This window comes from Streptopelia decaocto (genome assembly GCF_964273445.1).
Source record: "Streptopelia decaocto genome assembly, chromosome: 26".
Lineage (NCBI taxonomy): Eukaryota > Metazoa > Chordata > Aves > Columbiformes > Columbidae > Streptopelia > Streptopelia decaocto.
In genome coordinates this window covers 2,918,339-2,936,213 of record NC_138681.1, presented here as the reverse complement: position 1 = coordinate 2,936,213, position 17,875 = coordinate 2,918,339, and the positions used below count along the sequence as shown (strand labels likewise).

General features: G+C 48.7%; 2 protein-coding genes across 2 annotated transcripts in view; one reads left to right on the top strand and one right to left on the bottom strand.

Moving 5' to 3' along the window:
- Positions 1 to 17,875, top strand: part of LOC309450358 (olfactory receptor 14A16-like) — a gene marked incomplete at its 3' end in the record, with an annotated part of 259,029 nt that overhangs the window by 194,319 nt on the left and 46,835 nt on the right. The gene's annotated exons all lie outside the window — the stretch shown is intronic.
- On the bottom strand, positions 15,067 to 15,999 carry LOC309450360 (olfactory receptor 14A16-like; the record flags this gene model as incomplete). The annotated part of the gene is made up of 1 exon (XM_082073179.1): positions 15,067 to 15,999. One exon carries the CDS (start codon positions 15,997 to 15,999, stop codon positions 15,067 to 15,069), a length of 933 nt encoding a protein of 310 aa, XP_081929305.1.

Genomic DNA, 17,875 nt, shown 5'->3' with positions numbered 1-17,875 from the left:
CTCTGCAGAGGCACATGAGCAGTGTCCATCACCCGGGGACACAAAGGGTGACATTTGCCAGACCACCTTTCATCTGAACCACCTATATATTTACTTGTGAACAGGGTATCTTGCCTTATACTGCAAATACCTATTTGATTGGCACTGCCAGTGGGGCTTTCATGAATGCGGAGTGCTATTTTACAGATATTTAATTATAAACATGTTAAACTTTTTTTTTTCTTTAAAAAAATGACATTCCTAGACAAATTACACAAACACTTGAAGGATTATTCATGCCTTTTAACATGATTATCCACAGAAGCCCCACCAGCTTTGCATCTCAGGAAATGGGATCCAGAGTCCAAGGGCAGGATGGTTTGGGCTCTGTGCTGGGATCTGGAAACTGAAACGTGCTCCCATCTCCCAGCCCCCTGCCCTCCTCAGTGAGGGTGTGAGACATTCTGCAGCGAGGGCTGAACTCACAGCCATGACCAGTATCTTGTGTCCAACTGCAGCCAGTGGTGTCCTGCCAGCTCAGGATTGGAGCTTCCATTGCTGGACGTGTTTTAAAGCTGTGGAGATGTGGCACGTAGGGATATGGTTTATTGTTGGAGTTCTTATGTGGAGTTCTTATGTGGAGTTCTTATGATTGAGTTCCATGTTCTTATGTGTCTTTTCCCAACTAAATGATTCTATAATGCTGTGATTCTATGATTGGAGTTTAAATAATTTCAGTTCTCACTATCTGTAGCTTCTGTCCGGGGTGGCTCTTGTTTGGCACAACTGTCCTGGCTCTCCAGGCAGGTTGGGCACTGGTTTGGTGCCTGCACTGGAAGTTTTCCCCTTCTTTGGGTAAAAGACTTGGGTTACAGATGTTTGAAGCAGTCCTGTCAAATACTGAGCGGGCTGAGCTTTGGAGCCAAGGGATGACAGCGCCGTTCTCAAGGATGTTTTTGAACAGTGACACTATCACTAATAACAGCAACAGAAAACTCCATATTCTTGGTTATGTTGATGAACTAAAGCTCTTTAATTTCCCTCTCAGCAGTCATTCTCACTTCTCAAAATACATATTGCATCTCAGTAGTTGGCCTCTTGTATGAAGTCCTTGCAACAGTGCTTTCTCCCACTTCCACCTTTTTATTATTGAAAGAATACACCTGTTGGTCAGAATTTCTCCCAGTTCATCCCTCTTCCATACATTTTCTCCTTTCTATTTCTGGTGTGAGGGGCAGCTGGAATGGGGGAGTTGTTTCCTTTGTAGCCATAGAAAGCCAAGGAACAGATCCCAGCTTAGTGAAAAGGCACAAAGGAAGCTGGAATCTTTATGTGGTGTGCACTGACACAACATCGTTCCCTATATTTCTATTCTCTGAAGTCCCAACCGTGCAGCAGAGATTGGAGTTATAAGCCCCATTCGTCTACCCTGTTTGGCACCATGTAAAATGGAACTACCCCAGTCGAGAAGTTGGTTTTGATTCTCTTCACAGCCTGAAGCACCACATGGGTCAGGAGATGAACCAGGATGCTCAGAGAGGACTAAAAATTCTTGCTTTCCTAAAGTTCAGGTGTTCCCTGGAATCTCAGGAGACAAGGTGTGCCAATTGCTCGGTGCAAGGAGCTGGTCAAGAGCCTCGTCTCCATTTCTGTAATGATGGATTTGATGTCTGGCTGTTGTGCAGACTCTGTACATGGATGCTGACACCTCTTGAACAACCTGCTCTGAAAGGGTTAACAAGATGGGCAGTTCTTTCTGGAAAGGCATTAGGACAACAAAAAAGAAGATTTTGGGTCAGGTCAAAAGAAAAAGGATGCAAAAGTTGTGGTCATGGCTGTTTGGGGGCACTTGTAATGCAGCCCTACACCTTCTCTGAATTATTCCTGTGCTCAGGGAGCACCTGAGAGCTGTCCCTAAATGGAAACCATGAAGGAGAAGGAAGGACAGCGTCATTCAGGCTGGATGGGACCTCAGGAGGTGTCTTGACCAACCTCCTGCTCACAGCAGGGTCAGACCAGATTGCTCAGGGCTTGATCCAAACACGTCTTGGTCACTTTCTGGGACAGAGTGAGTGCGCACTCCTGGGAAACAGCTTCCAGTGCTGGACTGTCCTCAGGACTGGAAAGTTTCTCCTTTTACCTACTGTCCTTCTCAGCCCAACCATCCAGCTTGCTTTATAGCCATTTACTTGAACATCAAAGCAGACCATAATATCCTGCCTTGGACACATGAATATTGCAGGGGATGATGATGGATGCCTAGCTGACTTGCAAATAAAATATCATAACTATTGTCCCCACATCCAGCAACCCTGTCGTTTCCTCACAGAAAGCAAAGAGGATGGACAGGCACAATCCACCCTGCGGAAACCTCTTTACATGTTTAGGCTGGGTTTTGATCTGGACTGTTGCTGCTGTCCTTGCAGTTCCAGTGACCCCTGACTTGATCCCCATCCACTGCTGATTGTTCTGCCTCCAGCCACAGAGGCCTGGCAGACCTTGCTGGTGAAGATGGAGGACAAGAGACACAGAGAATATCAGTTGTTTCACATATTAAATTCTTCAGTCACCACACAGTGTCTTTGTTTCTCCTTTAACTGTTCCTGCAGTAGTAACAGCTCATTATGGGCCCTTGAATGTCCTTACAGGTCTGGACTGAGTTCTGATCTGGACTGTTGCTGTGCTTGGCAGCTGCTGTCCTTGCAGACCAGATGAACTCACTCTGCCACCCTGCCTGGCAGTTCATTCCATCCGTGTCACAGCTCTGTCTGCAGCACTGACAGCTCCAGCTCCCCAGTCAGGTCCCTGGCTGAGGACATTGCCTCACATCTGGGCTGAGCCACCCCAGCTGTGGCACCAGCCCAGCTCTGACCTGCACAAGAAACCTGGTACCAAGTGTCCAAGAGCCCATGTGTGCAAAGGCTTTGAATCAGAGCACAGACATGACATAGCCAGAGATTGATGAATGTCTCTCTAGACCTAGGAGTGTAAAACCAGAACAAAATGCCTAAAGTCATTCAGCTTAAGATATTCCTCCCCTAGCTTGGAGAAATTAGATACCTTGCTGTAATATTCCTGGTGCCCTGTCTAATGATGGGAAAAGAAAATATGATTCTCATACCAATTAATTTTTTAAAATGAAAAATATAGTGCTGGAAAGAAGTGTCTCTGAAGGGAGAGAGAATCAACATCACGGATTGCTTCAACTTCGAAGCTTTGCCATTGGAGCCCCAGGGACACCTGGAGGAGCCCAGAGGGGACAGAGAAAGGGACATCATGGGCTGCTCCTGTGCTGCTGAGCTGGGCTGGGCTCCTGGGACACAGGGAGCTCATGGCAGCGGCAGCGCTGCAGAGAGACAGCTCTGCCCAGGAGCAGCTCCTCTGCACACGCAGCAGGGCTGAGGGCTCTGCCTGCAGCACCGAGGGCACGGGAGCCAGGCACAGAGAGATTATAGGCAATGTGGGGTGGTTGGTTGCTGAGGATTTGTCGAGGGTTAAGATTGCGGGGTAACAATAAAACCCTGGCAGATGTATTGTTAACCTCCTCTCCCCCCCCACTTCCCGCTTTTTGCCCCTCCCTCTCCCCCCTTCCCACTAAGGACAGGCGATCGGGAGGGAAAGAAGGACAGAGAGAAGAGAGTTGGAAAAATTAAAGATGTTTTACTAATGCTACTAATAAGAATAGAGAAAATAATACAAAATATACAAAACCAATCTTGAAAGTCTCAGCAACTGCAGAGCCGGCACCCAAAGTCCTGGATTGGACTCTGCAACCAAGTGGAGCTGGATTCAGTCTCTCACTAGGCCTCAGTTCTCAGGGATGGCCGGTAAGATCCTCTCCTAAGGTCGGCCATAAGGAAAAAAGGGACGATATCCTAGTGATCTCCCACTTCTATATGAAGTATTCACGTGAATGGAATGTTATACACAGTTGGTCAGTTTCTTAGTCACTTGTTTCTCGTCGCCCCTCTCGCGAGATGTCCATCCATGCTTATCAATAAGTTTACATTCCATTGCTAGGTTTACCAAAACATGTGTCTGGTTCTCCAGGAAAATGCAGTTAATATGAAGGCTTTAGCTGACAGGCAAAATTCACTGAAAGAGAAACTTGTTTTTAACAAAACCAGGACATTCCACCCCTTATAATATGCCATTCACTGAATACTTAAACCTTATCAATACAATCTATCAACACAATCTAATTAATCACTACTACTATATATATATATATATACATATGTACATATATACACAGGAGTAATTAATCAGTGGACCATCCTTTAAAAAGTTCATTAAGTTCATTTTGTCACAACAGTCTCCCAGGGCAGGAAAAAATGGTACAAGTGCATCTCATGACCACTGTTTGTGGGTTAAAGACATCAACTTCGAGGAATTTGTCAGGCGCCCCTCGAATAAGCTAGCTCTGGTTTCATCATCACTGTCTTGATCTGAAAGACACTTATTAAATACTGTTAGTATGGCAATTCACATCCTGCAGTTCAGTATTGAATATTTTCAGCTAAACTCAAATCCCCTTGAGGTACACACCGAACTTCTCCATCCTTAAGCATCACCCACCAGGTGCTGCCAGGTCCCTGGGCAAAAACAATCCCACGAATGGGCTTGCCTTTGCCTGAGGCAGGAGCAACCCCGACTGCCTTTCCTAACATATTTTTCATGTGTACTACGGGGACTTTATCTCCTTCTACAGTCCGTAGAATTTCTGATTGGGCAGGCCCGGCTCGATTGGTTGATCCCCTGGTGTTGACCAACCAAGTGGCTTTTGCTAAATGTGAATCCCAGTTTTTAAAGGTTCCACCACCAAGTGCCTTTAGTGTAGTCTTTAGCAAACCATTGTACCTTTCAATTTTCCCAGAGGCTGGTGCATGATATGGAATATGATATACCCACTCAATACCATGTTCTTTGGCCCAATTGTCTATAAGATTGTTTTTGAAATGAGTACCATTGTCTGATTCAATTCTTTCTGGCGTACCATGTCACCAAAGGACTTGCTTTTCAAGGCCCAAGATAGTATTTCGGGCTGTAGCATGAGGTACAGCATATGTTTCCAACCATCCAGTGGTTGCTTCCACCATTGTAAGTACATATCACTTACCTTGACGTGTTTGTGGAAGTGTAATATAATTAATCTGCCAAGCTTCTCCATCCTTATACTTTAACCATCGCCCCCCATACCATACAGGCTTTAACCATTTCGCTTGTTTGATTTCGGCGCAAGTTTCACATTCGTGAATAACCTGTGAAATAGTGTCCATAGTTAAATCCACCCCTCGATCGCGAGCCCATTTATATGTTGCATCTCTACCTTGATGCCCTGAAGCATCATGGGCCCACCGAGCTAGGAAAAGTTCACCTTTATGTTGCCAGTCCAAGTCCACCTCAGCTACTTTAATCTTAGCAGCTTGATCCGCTTGTTGGTTGTTTAGATGTTCCTCGGTGGCTCGACTTTTAGGCACATGAGCATCTACATGATGAACTTTCACAGGCAGGCTCTCTAGCCGAGCAGCAATGTCTTGCCACAGTGTGGCAGCCCAAATGGGTTTACCTCTGCGCTGCCAGTTGCTTTTCTTCCATTGCTGTAGCCTCCCCCACAAGGCATTTGCTACCATCCATGAGTCAGTGTAGAGATAAAGTATTGGCCACTTCTCTCGTTCAGCAATGTCCAAAGCCAGCTGGATGGCTTTCACTTCTGCAAACTGACTAGATTCACCTTGTCCTTCAGTGGCTTCTGTAACTTGTTGTGTGGGACTCCACACAGCAGCTTTCCACCTTCGATGTTTTCCTACCAGACGACAGGATCCATCTGTGAACAGTGCATACTGCTTATCAGTGTCTGAAAGAGTATTATACGGTGGTGCTTCTTCAGCACGTTTTACTTCCTCCTCATCTGGAGACATCCCAAAGTCTTTGCTTTCTGGCCAGTCTGTAATCACTTCTAAGATCCCTGGGCGATTGGGACTTCCAGTTCGAGCTCGTTGCATGATCAATGCAATCCATTTACTCCACGTAACTTCGGTTGCATGATGTGGAGAGGGAACTGTCCCTTTGAACATCCAGCTCAGCACCGGCAGTCGCGTTGCCAGGAGGAGCTGTGCTTCAGTGCCGATCACTTTTGAAGCAGCTCGAACTCCTTCATATGCTGCTAGTATCTCTTTTTCAGTTGGAGTATAGTTGGCCTCAGATCCTTTGTATCCTCGACTCCAAAAACCTAAGGGTCGACCTCGGGTTTCTCCTGGTGCTTTCTGCCAGAGGCTCCAGGTAAGTCCATTATCTCCGGCTGCGGTGTAGAGCACATTTTTAACAGCTAGTCCAGTCCGAACTGGTCCAAGGGCCACCACATGAGTTATCTCACGCTTCATTTGTTCAAAGGCTTGTCGTTGTTCAGGGCCCCACTCGAACTGGTTCTTTTTACGAGTCACTCGATAGAGAGGGCTCACAATGTGGCTGTAGTCAGGAATATGCATTCTCCAAAAACCTACAACACCCAAAAAAGTCTATGTCTCCTTTTTATTAGTAGGTGGAGACATTGCAGCAATTTTGTTGATCACATCCATTGGGATCTGACGACGGCCATCTTGCCATTTTATTCCTAAAAACTGGATCTCTCGTGCAGGTCCCTTGACCTTGCTTCGTTTTATGGCAAAACCAGCATCCAAAAGAATCTGAATTATTCTCTCACCTTTCTCGAAGACTTCTTTCGCTGTGTCGCCCCATACGATGATGTCATCAATATATTGCAGGTGTTCTGGAGCTTTACCTTGCTCCAGCGTGGTCTGGATCAGTCCATGGCAGATGGTAGGACTGTGTTTCCACCCCTGGGGCAAGCGATTCCATGTGTACTGGATGCCTCTCCGGGTGAAAGCAAACTGCGGCCTGCACTCTGCTTCTACAGGAATAGAGAAAAATGCATTAGCAATGTCAATTGTAGCATACCACTTAGCTGCCTTTGACTCCAGTTCAAATTGCAGTTCTAGCATGTCAGGCACAGCAGTGGTGGCGTAACTTCATTCAGGCCACGATAGTCCACAGTTAGTCTCCACTTGTCACTAGACTTACGCACTGGCCAGATTGGGCTGTTAAAAGGTGAGCGAGTCTTACTGATCACACCCTGGCTTTCCAATTGACGGATCAACTTCTGGATAGGAATCAAAGAGTCTCGGTTGGTGCGATATTGCCAGCGATGCACCGTCGTGGTAGCAACTGGCACCTGCTGATCGTCAACCATCAGCAGTCCTACAACAGAAGGATCATCTGAAAGACCAGGCAAATCAGACAGCTGTTCAATTCTCTCAGTGTCCACAGCTGCTATACCAAATGCCCACCTATACCCTTTTGGGTCCTTAAAATACCCTCTCTTGAGGTAGTCTATGCCAAGGATGCACGGAGCATCTGGACCAGTCACAATGGGATGCTTTTGCCAGTTTTTTCCAGTTAGGCTCATTTCAGCCTCTACAACAGTCAGTTCCTGGGATCCCCCAGTCACTCCAAAAAATATTGATGGATTGCATTCCTTTATAATTAGAAGGAATTATCGTGCACTGTGCACCAGTGTCCACTAAAGCTTTGTACTCCTGGGGGTGTGTTGTACCAGGCCATCGTATTTGTACAGTCCAATAAACTCTGTTATCCCTTTCCTCCACCTGGTTGGAGGCAGGGCACCTCTAATTTCTGTTTTGCACAGTCTCTGGGTGTGAATTAGAGGTTCCTTCAAGAGCATCAGAATCTCTTCTGCTCCTTTTGTAAACTGGAGCAGCCACCTTTCTAGGAGTTTTTCCTTTTATCTCACGTACTCGTTCCTGAAGTTCTGAGGTAGGTCTTCCATGCCACTTATTCATGTTTTCTGCCTGCTCATGTAGGAAGAACCACAGTGAACCTCTTTTTGTGGGCTGCCTCTGTCCTCTCTCTCGAGATTGGAAATGCCTTTTCCTAACAGCTGAAACATAGGTTTGTGCAGGTCGTGAATGGTATGTGTCTTCTCTGAGTTCTTTGATTTCCTGCAATAGCTTTTCAAACTGGTCATCAGATTTTTCACACAGTTTCTCTACAGCAGAGACACAAGCCCGTAGAGAACCAGCAAGGCTGTCCTCAAAGTTCCGGAGCTGCTCAATCACTTCAGTAATATCTTGTGCACCTCCAGCTGACCAGACCATTCCTGCCAATGACTTAGCATATGCGGGTGGTGCACTTTGTACAAATCTGCGCCACAGAGGTCGTGTACAATTGATTCTATCTGGGTCTGTCCCCTCTTGGCTGTTTGGTTCAAAATAGATGATCTCTCGCACAGCTAATTCTCTCAGGAACTGAATACCTCTCTCCATAGTATTCCATTTCCCTAACTTGGATATACAATCTTCCTTGTAGGGAAATCTTACTTTCACAGCTGCCAGGAGTCGGGTCCAGAGAGTAGTGGCATTAGACTCTCTTGAAATTGCCCTATCAATGGTGGAATCTCTTGACAGAGATCCCAGCTGCCTGGCTTCACCACCTTCCAATTCAATTGTCCCTGCCCCATTGTCCCAGCATCGGAGCAGCCAGGTTAAAATATTCTCTCCTTCACGACGACTAAAGTCTTTTCGCAGATCTCTCAGCTCACTTGGAGAAAAGGACTGAGTGATGGTCACTTCATCTCCTCCCTGTCCTGATGATGATGGCCCTTGGGTTGATGTTGGCCCTGTGCCATCATCTGCTGCACGGGTAGTCTTTCTAGTGACTTTCTTACAACCGGCAACTGATGCTGATATGGGTTCACCATCATTTGATTCATGTCCAGAGTCTGAATGACTGTCACAGTGGTTACTGTGGTTACAGCAGCAGCAGTGCCCAGTGTGTGAAGAAAGGGGGGGCTGCCTTAGCCTGTGAGGCTGGAGAAGTAACGTTATCAGCAATGTCCTTGGGCTGCGTAGGAGCTGTACCTTCAGTCTGTGAAACCGCCGTTGGCGGGGGGGCAGTGGCAGCAGCTGCAGCCTTTGCTGCTTTGCTCTTTCTCGAGCGGCCAGGAGAGCTTTTTGCTAAAGCTTCCGAAGACGCACCGCAAATCTCAGGATAACAAAGAGACGCAAACCTCCTGTTGAACGCCATTTCTCTTAACAGAAGCACAAACTGACACACATTCAGCAAACCAGATAATACCATCACAGTTCTATCAAAACTCCAAGGATATTCAAAATTCTCTAAAACATTTGCGAACTCTCCTAGCGAAAAGACGAAAGTATTGTTAGTCAGCCTTTCTAAAGATTCGCTTGACCAATTAGCAAACACAGAGCCGTACTGCTCTTTAATCTCTCCTGGAGGTTTTTCAAGGTAAAGCAGAAGCGAGTAGAAATTCATTAGTGGCTGCAGTATAATGAAATAAACCAGTGACAAACCACACAGTATCATCATGATCATTGTCCAGTTCCTTGTTGTTATATAATGAATACTTCGATTTAAAAAGAAAGCCCAACACAGATATGGAATCAGTGAGCACAATGTAGAAAACAACTGATACAACTTATGCCATAACATCTTTAAATCAGTGTAATTCACTTTGCCTTAATACCACTGAATAATATCCGAAGCAAACAGACGCGCGAGTATCACAATTATGAGTTGGCACCGTGCCAAGAAAACTGAAAGGTACGTTAGAGCAGCAGAAAAGCCAAAAATCTTCAAATTTACCCCTTTCTCGGCCCCACGTTGGGCGCCAATTATCTGTCGAGGGTTAAGATTGCGGGGTGACAATAAAACCCTGGCAGATGTATTGTTAACCTCCTCTCCCCCCCACTTCCCCCTTTTTGCCCCTCCCTCTCCCCCCTTCCCACTAAGGACAGGCGATCGGGAGGGAAAGAAGGACAGAGAGAAGAGAGTTGGAAAAATTAAAGATGTTTTACTAATGCTACTAATAAGAATAGAGAAAATAATACAAAATATACAAAACCAATCTTGAAAGTCTCAGCAACTGCAGAGCTGGCAACCAAAGTCCTGGATTAGACTCTGCAACCAAGCGGAGCTGGATTCAGTCTCTCACTAGGCCTCAGTTCTCAGGGACAACCAGCGAGATCCTCTCCTAAGGTAAGCAGAAGGGACGAGATCCTCGTGGTCTCCCACTTTTATATGAAGTATTCACGTGAATGGAATGTTATACACAGTTGGTCAGTTTCTTAGTCACTTGTTTCTCGTCGCCCCTCTCGCGAGATGTCCATCCATGCTTATCAATAAGTTTACATTCCATTGCTAGGTTTACCAAAACATGTGTCTGGTTCTCCAGGAAAATGCAGTTAATATGAAGGCTTTAGCTGACAGGCAAAATTCACTGAAAGAGAAACTTGTTTTTAACAAAACCAGGACAATTAAGTAGTTTCCAGCGAGGTCCATTGCCATAATTGAAGAGTTGCCTGTAGGGAGTACGAGAGCAACTGCTGAAAGACTTTACCTGCCTGAAGCTCAAAGCAGAGTGAGAGCTGAGAGGCTCTGAATGAGCCAAGAGTGAGAGGTGAAGAACCTCTGGGGAGCGATGGAAAGTGCAAATGTCCAGCCAGGCTTCTGAAGAGATGAGTTCAGACACGGTGAGCTGGGGAAGGACAGGCGGAAACTCCTGGATGTCCAGGGGATTAAATACACGTAGTGACAGACAGAGTTCTGGCACTGCAAGCACAGGGAAAGGCCAACGGTTCATCTCCCACAGTCCATACACATTCTGAAAATTCCTATTTTGGAAGAATAGAAATTCCACAGACATTTTACTGGAAATATTGAATTATTTCATCTGATGAAAAAAGGAGTGTGGGATTTTTGGTTTTTTTTTGTTGTTGGTTTGGTTTGGTTTTTAAGTTTTGAGGGGAGTTCTCAGGTTTTTGGGCTGAGCTCCATGGTCTCACTATAAGCACGCAGTGCAAACCTCGAGCGGCCCCGTGTGCCTGAGGTGTTTGCCTGGCACTGGCAGGTATCAGACAAGACTGAGCCATGTTGCTTCCATCATTTACATCTGGTATTCAAGACTTGTGTGCTTAATTAGGTAAGTTTCAGGACTGTAGGTAAACAGACAGATACGTGAAGAGCACTTAGAAGATGTAATAGAAAAATATTCCGGTTGATATCATAGAATCATAGAATCATTTCTGTTGGAAGAGATCCTCAAGATCATTGATTCCAACCACAACTTAAATCTAGTACTAAACCATGGCCCTAAGAATCTTATATAAATGCCTTTTAAACTCCACCAGGGATGGTGACTCCACCACTGCCCTGGGCAGCCTGTTCCACCACATGACATTGCTTTCCAGGAAGAATTTTTTCCTAATATCCAATCTAAACGTCCCCTGGCACAACTTGAGGCCATTTCCACTTGTCCTATCACTTGATACTCATGAGAAGAGACCAACACCCTCCATGCTCCAAGCTCCTTTCAGGCAGCTTGGACAGCGAGAAGGTCTCCCCTCAGCCTCCTGTTCTCCAGCATGAACAGCCCCAGTTCCCTCAACCGCTCCTCATCACACTTGTGCTCCAGCCCCTCAGCAGCTTCGTCGCCTCCTCTGCACTCTCTCTAGTGCCACAATGTCCTTCTTATGATGAGGGACCCAAACCTGACCCCAGGATTCAAGCTGTGGCCTCACCAGCACTGAGAACAGTGGCACAATCACTTCTCTAGTCCTGCTGGCCACACCATTTCTAATACAAGCCAGGATGCTGGTGGCCTTTTTGGCCACCTGGGCACATGCTGGCTCATGTTCAGCTGCTGTCGATCAACACCCCCAGATTCTTTTCCACCAGGCAATTTTACAGGCACTCTTCCCCCAGCCTGTAGTGCTGCCTGGGGCTGTTGTGACCCAAGTGCAGGACTCGGCACTTGGCCTTGTTAAACCTCAGACAACTGGCCTCAGCCCAATGATCCAGCTGGTCCAGATCCCTCTGTATGGCCCGCAGATCAACACTCCCACCCAACGTGGTGTCATCTGCAAACTTACTGAGCATGCACTCGACCCCCTCATCCAAATCATTGATAGAGATTAAATAGAACTGAGCCCAATACGGAGCCCTGAGGACACCATTTGTGATTGGCCACCAACTGGATTTGGCTCCTTTCACCACAACTCTTTGGGCCCAGCCCTCCAGCCAGTTCTTTACCCATCGCAGATACACCATCCAGGCCACGAGCTGCAGCTTCTCCAGGAGATGCTGTGGGACACGGTGTCACAGGCTTTACTGCAGTCTAAGGACACAACATCCACAGCCCGTGTGGCGGATTCACTCCCCACGACAGACTTTCCCTCATCTGCTCAGCCGGTCACCTTGTCACAGAAGGAGATCAGGCTGGTCAAGCAGGACCTGCCTTTCATCCAGCCATGCTGATTGGCCCGATTGCTCGTCTGGTGTGTGTGACCTCACAGTCCTTTCCCAGCCATGTTCCTGCTGTTGGCCAATCCCCTGCAGAGGCAGAAGTGACCTCACAGTCCCCTCCACACCCATTGGTTCCTACTGGACTATGAGTTCCTGAGACACAAGTGACCACACGACATCGCACCCACCATCACCCTCCTTGTGGTCCAGTGTGTGAGCAGATCAAACTAAGCTGCAGGGCGTGTGGGTACCTTGGCAGAGGTTCTTTCCCAGCCATGTCCCTGCTGCTGGGCTGTCACCTCCAGACACAGAACTGACCTCACTGTCCCCTTCACAGTCACAGGATTCTGACTGGATTATGAGTTTCTGAGACACAACTGACCTCATAATACCACACCCATCCATCCCCCTTCTTAGAATCCAGGACCTCACCAGACTGAAGCATGTTCTATACATTCCTACACCTGCCCCTCCTTCCCACAGGCTGTAGACACCCATCTCGTTCTTTCACCTTGTTCAAATTTGTCAAATATATTTTCTACTAACACTGTGAGTGAAAAGCACTCCTCACTGGAACTCCTGCACTTCCGTTAACACCTTCCATATCTATTCTTCTGCCTTACCTTTTTTTTTTTTTCTTTTTCCTGTTCTTCCACTTATTCTCTCTCCAGAAACCTCTCCAAAGAAAAAATCTGTCAAATCACAGAATAACTCAGGTTTGCAGAGAACCCTTGTCTCACTCATCTTGTCTCACTCTCCTGCTCAGGGCAGGGTGAACCAGGTGAGGCTGTTCAAGGCCTCCACCCAGGTTTGTATCATCCTCAAGGCACTTAAAGTGCTGTCTCTTATATCTTGGAAAGCAAGAATAAAGACGTTCAACAGTGTTGTCCAGGTGCTGGTCACTGAGAGATGACACCAGTATCTGACTGCACGCAAGACTTTGTACCACTGATGACATTTGTGCCGGATGGTTCAGCCAACTTCCCACCCAGCATCCACTTTTTGAGCCCCATCAGCACCACTCTGGCCAGAAGGAGACCATGTCTGAGCCTTGCAATGCCCTGTACACAACATGCCTTTCTTTCCCCTGTCCATTTGGGTTCAGCAATCCCTTCCTTGTCCTTCACATTCCTGGAAATGGCTGCAGGAGGACGTGTCCCATCCCCTTCCCAGGGAGGGAGGAAGGGTGGCCAGCCTGTGTTTATCCCGGTTCCTATTCCTGCTCTTCTTGAAGATGGGTTTGAGGTCTGCGTTTCCTTAAGACCCCAGAGCCATTCTGGTTTCCTTGACACTTATGAGAGCACAATCTGGAATCACAAGAAAGGGTGACAGAGCAGACTGGAGCACTTGAAATGATCCTGTCCAAGGCAGCTGAGATGAATCTCACTGATCCAGTGGGGTTTGTTCCTGGAGTCACACACAGAAATATCAGGGTTCTGTGAGGTGTCCACTTCTGAGTTGGTCTCAGGACTCCTTCTGCACCCTGGGATGTTCAGAGACAGAGTCTGTCCTTTTTACACACAGTGGCAGGAGTCACCGTGTCCCTCTGGCCTTTGTTGCCACTCCCAAAGGACGGGAGACACCTCAGCCCTGCGCTGTGTCACCTGCTCTGCACTCATCTGACATGTCCCACGTCACAAGGAATGGACACAGGGACATTAGTTAAAGGAAGCACGTCCCAGTGCTGCATTCAAACAGTTTCCATGCAATGGTATTCCCAATGAGAAATGATCTCGAGACCCTGTTTGTCCCACAGGCCATCATGGAACCCCAAGGAATAGCTGATGGTGTTTGTGCTGACTCAAGTTCATGTCAACTCATATACCTGTTCTTCATGCTCACATCCCATCTGTAGAATGCGAACATGGATTTCTGACCTACTCATTCAGTGTAATTCCATGGAGGGACAAAGACCTCTGAGCTGGGGTGAGAGGCCAGAGCTGGAAATGGTGGTTGTGAGGGGCCAGTCCATGTGACTGACCTGGGGCTTCTTCCACAGGGTGTCCAGTGCACAGGGGCACAGCCCAGCCCCTGCTCTGCTGGTCCTGCAGGTCTCTGGCAGGAGCCTGGCTGTGAGAGGACACTGCTGTGTGCCAGCCCTGCACACACACACTGTTCAGCTGCACACTGATGTTTCATCTGTGGCCACTTCTCTAGGAATAAGCTTGAGAGAAACTTTGCAAGAGGATATAAACCATCATGCACTGCCCAAAGTAGATCACTTTTCCTTGTGCAAGTACTGTTACTGAGGCCAGGTCTGTCACAGCAGTGCCCATTGCCGGTCCCTGCCTGCGCCCACAGCACTGACACACAGCGGGACGGTGACCAAGCTGCCCGAGCACTCAGGCCTTGCACCAACACAGGGATGAGAAGGAGAGTGTGGAGTGGAACCAGAACAGCTCTGGGAGAACAAGCGCTGCTGCTGCCTGGCAGGGCTGCCACGCCAGAGCTGTTTTCCCCTCCTCTCGTGAACACAGGAGCCATCCCTGGAGCTCAAAAAATGTACTTGCAGGAAGGATATAGTGATAAACAAGTCACTAAAGAGCCTTTTATTGTGTTTAGAGACAAGGAGAGCACTGCTGCTCATTTACACAGCCAACAGTTATAAAAGAAAAGCCGACTGAATTAGAAAGGGGATGACAACATTATCACAATAAGAAAACAACTAATAACAACAAAAAATCCAGATTACAGGCTGGACCTGTAATTAGCTACATTAAAATGAATATGTAGAAGCAGATGGGCAGTTTATTGCTTTACAAAACAATAAGATATGAGTTTCCACAGGGCATCCTTGAGTTCCTGGTTCCTCATGCTGTAGATGAGGGGGTTCACTGCTGGAGGAACCACTGAGTACAGAACAGACACCACCAGGTCCAGCCATGGGGAGGAGATGGAGGGGGGCTTCAGGTAGGCAAACATGGCAGTGCTGACAAACAGGGAGACCACGGCCAGGTGAGGGAGGCAGGTGGAAAAGGCTTTGTGCCGTCCCTGCTCAGAGGGGATCCTCAGCACGGCCCTCAAGATCTGCACACAGGACAGGATGATGAACACAAAACACCAGAGGTCAAAAAATACACTAACCACAAGAAGCGCATGTTCCCCGAGGTAGGTGTTTGAACAAGAGAGCTTGAGGATCTGGGGGATTTCACAGAAGAACTGGCCCAGGGCATTGCCCTTGCACAGGGGCAGTGAAAATGTATTGGCCGTGTGCAGCAGAGCATTGAGAAACCCAGTGGCCCAGGCAGCTGCTGCCATGTGGACACAAGCTCTGCTGCCCAGGAGGGTCCCGTAGTGCAGGGGTTTGCAGATGGCAACGTAGCGGTCGTACGACATGATGGTGAGAAGAGAATACTCTGCTGACGCTAAAAAGACAAACAGAAAGAGTTGTGTAGCACATCCTGTGTAGGAAATGACCCTGGTGTCCCAGAGGGAGTTGGCCATGGACTTGGGGACAATGGTGGAGATGGAGCCAAGGTCAAGGAGGGCGAGGTTGAGCAGGAAGAAGTACATGGGGGTGTGGAGGTGCTGGTCCCAGGCTATGGTGGTGATGATGAGGCCGTTGCCCAGGAGGGCAGCCAGGTAGATGCCCAGGAAGAGCCAGAAGTGCAAGAGCTGCAGCTCCCGTGTGTCTGTGAACGGCAGGAGGAGGAACTGGGTGACGGAGCTGCTGTTGGACATTGGCTGCCTGTGGACATCAGAACCTGTCATAGGAGGAAAAGACAGTGAAGGTTTGATGAGACTTCTCTGGGAATAATCAAAACCATTTCCCACAGACCCTCTCACCCCATCACACAAAGAGACACTTTTCTTTTTCCAGGAGAACGTCCTGGCTGGAGCCCTCGTCGGTGCTTGATGAGTGTGCAATGAAGAGCAGGGTCTCTGCCCAGGGGCTCCTGAGGAGTCAGCCTGACCCTGTGTGATCGGGTGGGCAGGGGCCAGTCCTGGGGTTCAGCTTTGTCAGCTGGAACCGCTCCTGGTGCAGAAGGGACGGTCAGCATCTGTACCCCCAGGCCTGAGAAACTGACTTTGAGAGGTTTGGGGTTTCTACAGCTCCTTCTCCCCTCCCACCCTGGGTAGTGTTCTTGGGTGTCAGAAACCTTCAGCATTTCTGCTGCACTCAGGGAGAACAGAACGAGTCCTGTGAGACCAGAGGGTGCCTGTGGGTCAGTGCAGAGTGAGGGCAGCTGCTCTGTCCCTCTGTCTTGCTCCAGCTGCCCTGGGCTGGCACCTTTCTGAGATGGGGGCTGATCACACTCCCATGTTACCCTGAAAAGCCACCAGGCACTGCTGAGAGCAGAGGGATCCACCCCAGACCATGACAGGTCTCACCCTTTCCTAAGGTCTCAGCACCCCACGCTTAGCTCAGGACACACACGGCTCATTCCCCAGCCCCACAGAGTGCATTGCCCACAGCCCACAGGTCAGAGCAAAGCTGGGACACGTGTGCCCATGGACACACTTGCAGGAAAGGACCCACAAGATCAGGCTGGGACTCTGCAGCTGAAACTGCCATCCCCAGAGAGCCTGACAGCAAGAACAAGATCCCAACAGCAGGGACCCAGAGCAGGGGAGCAAGAAGGACAATGCGGTGAGGGTGGGTGTGAGAGAGGCCAGGGCAGAGGCAGCCGGGCACTCAGACAGCGTCACCCTTCCCCAGCTGTGCAGCCACCTCCCAGACACCAACACTGCCGGGCAGCTGCTCTCAGCCCTGTGCTCTGCAGAGGAACTGCAGCTCTGGCTGCACAGGAGCTGCTTCATGCCTTGGAGCCCCCGGCCCTGAGGGCAGAGGCTTTGCTGGGTGGGACAGGAGGCCAGGGGGCTGCTCACAGGAGGGATCTGACCTGCAGGGGGTCACAGGGACTTTTCTCTCTTCTCCCTCCCATAACAATTCCGGGTTTGGTTTCCTCTCATTTCTGATCATTTCCCTGCTGCCTGGAGATTCTCCCCTGGGAGGTGTTTCCCTGTCCATGTCTGTTCCCTGTCAGTGCTCACAGACCATCCCACCCTCTGTGCCCTCCCCCTGGCCCTACAGATCCTGCCTGTTCACAGGGCACTGCCTGGGGGCATCTTCCTGTCTGCAGGCTGGAAAACAGGACAGGTCAGACTAAGGCTGACGGGTCCAGCCAAGGTGATGCAGGTGCTGTGCACAGGAGAGGGGTGGGGAAGGGATGGCATGAGCCTTCTGGCAGATGTACTGATCACTCAGAGTTGCAGCTCAGGAGTCTCAGTGACTTGTTTCAGCATGAGAGCTCATTTTCATTTTATCCTTTCCTGCACCCCCCACCCCTTGGGAGAGGAAACTGAAAAGACAGGCTCAGGAAAGCTCCTTATCTGTCTGGTAATCCTTGCATTGATCTTCTGCTTGAGGCATCCACTTGGAAAAATTTTGGGGGTGATCTGGAGCTGTGAGCAGCACTGACCCACACAGCACCCTCTCCACAACAGAAGCACCTTTCCTGCCCTGATAAGGCTCACACCTTCCCGCAAAAGTTTCTCCCCACAGCACCGTGGGGATCTCCCCCAGACAGGGACCCTGCTCTGCAGGACAGCCCTG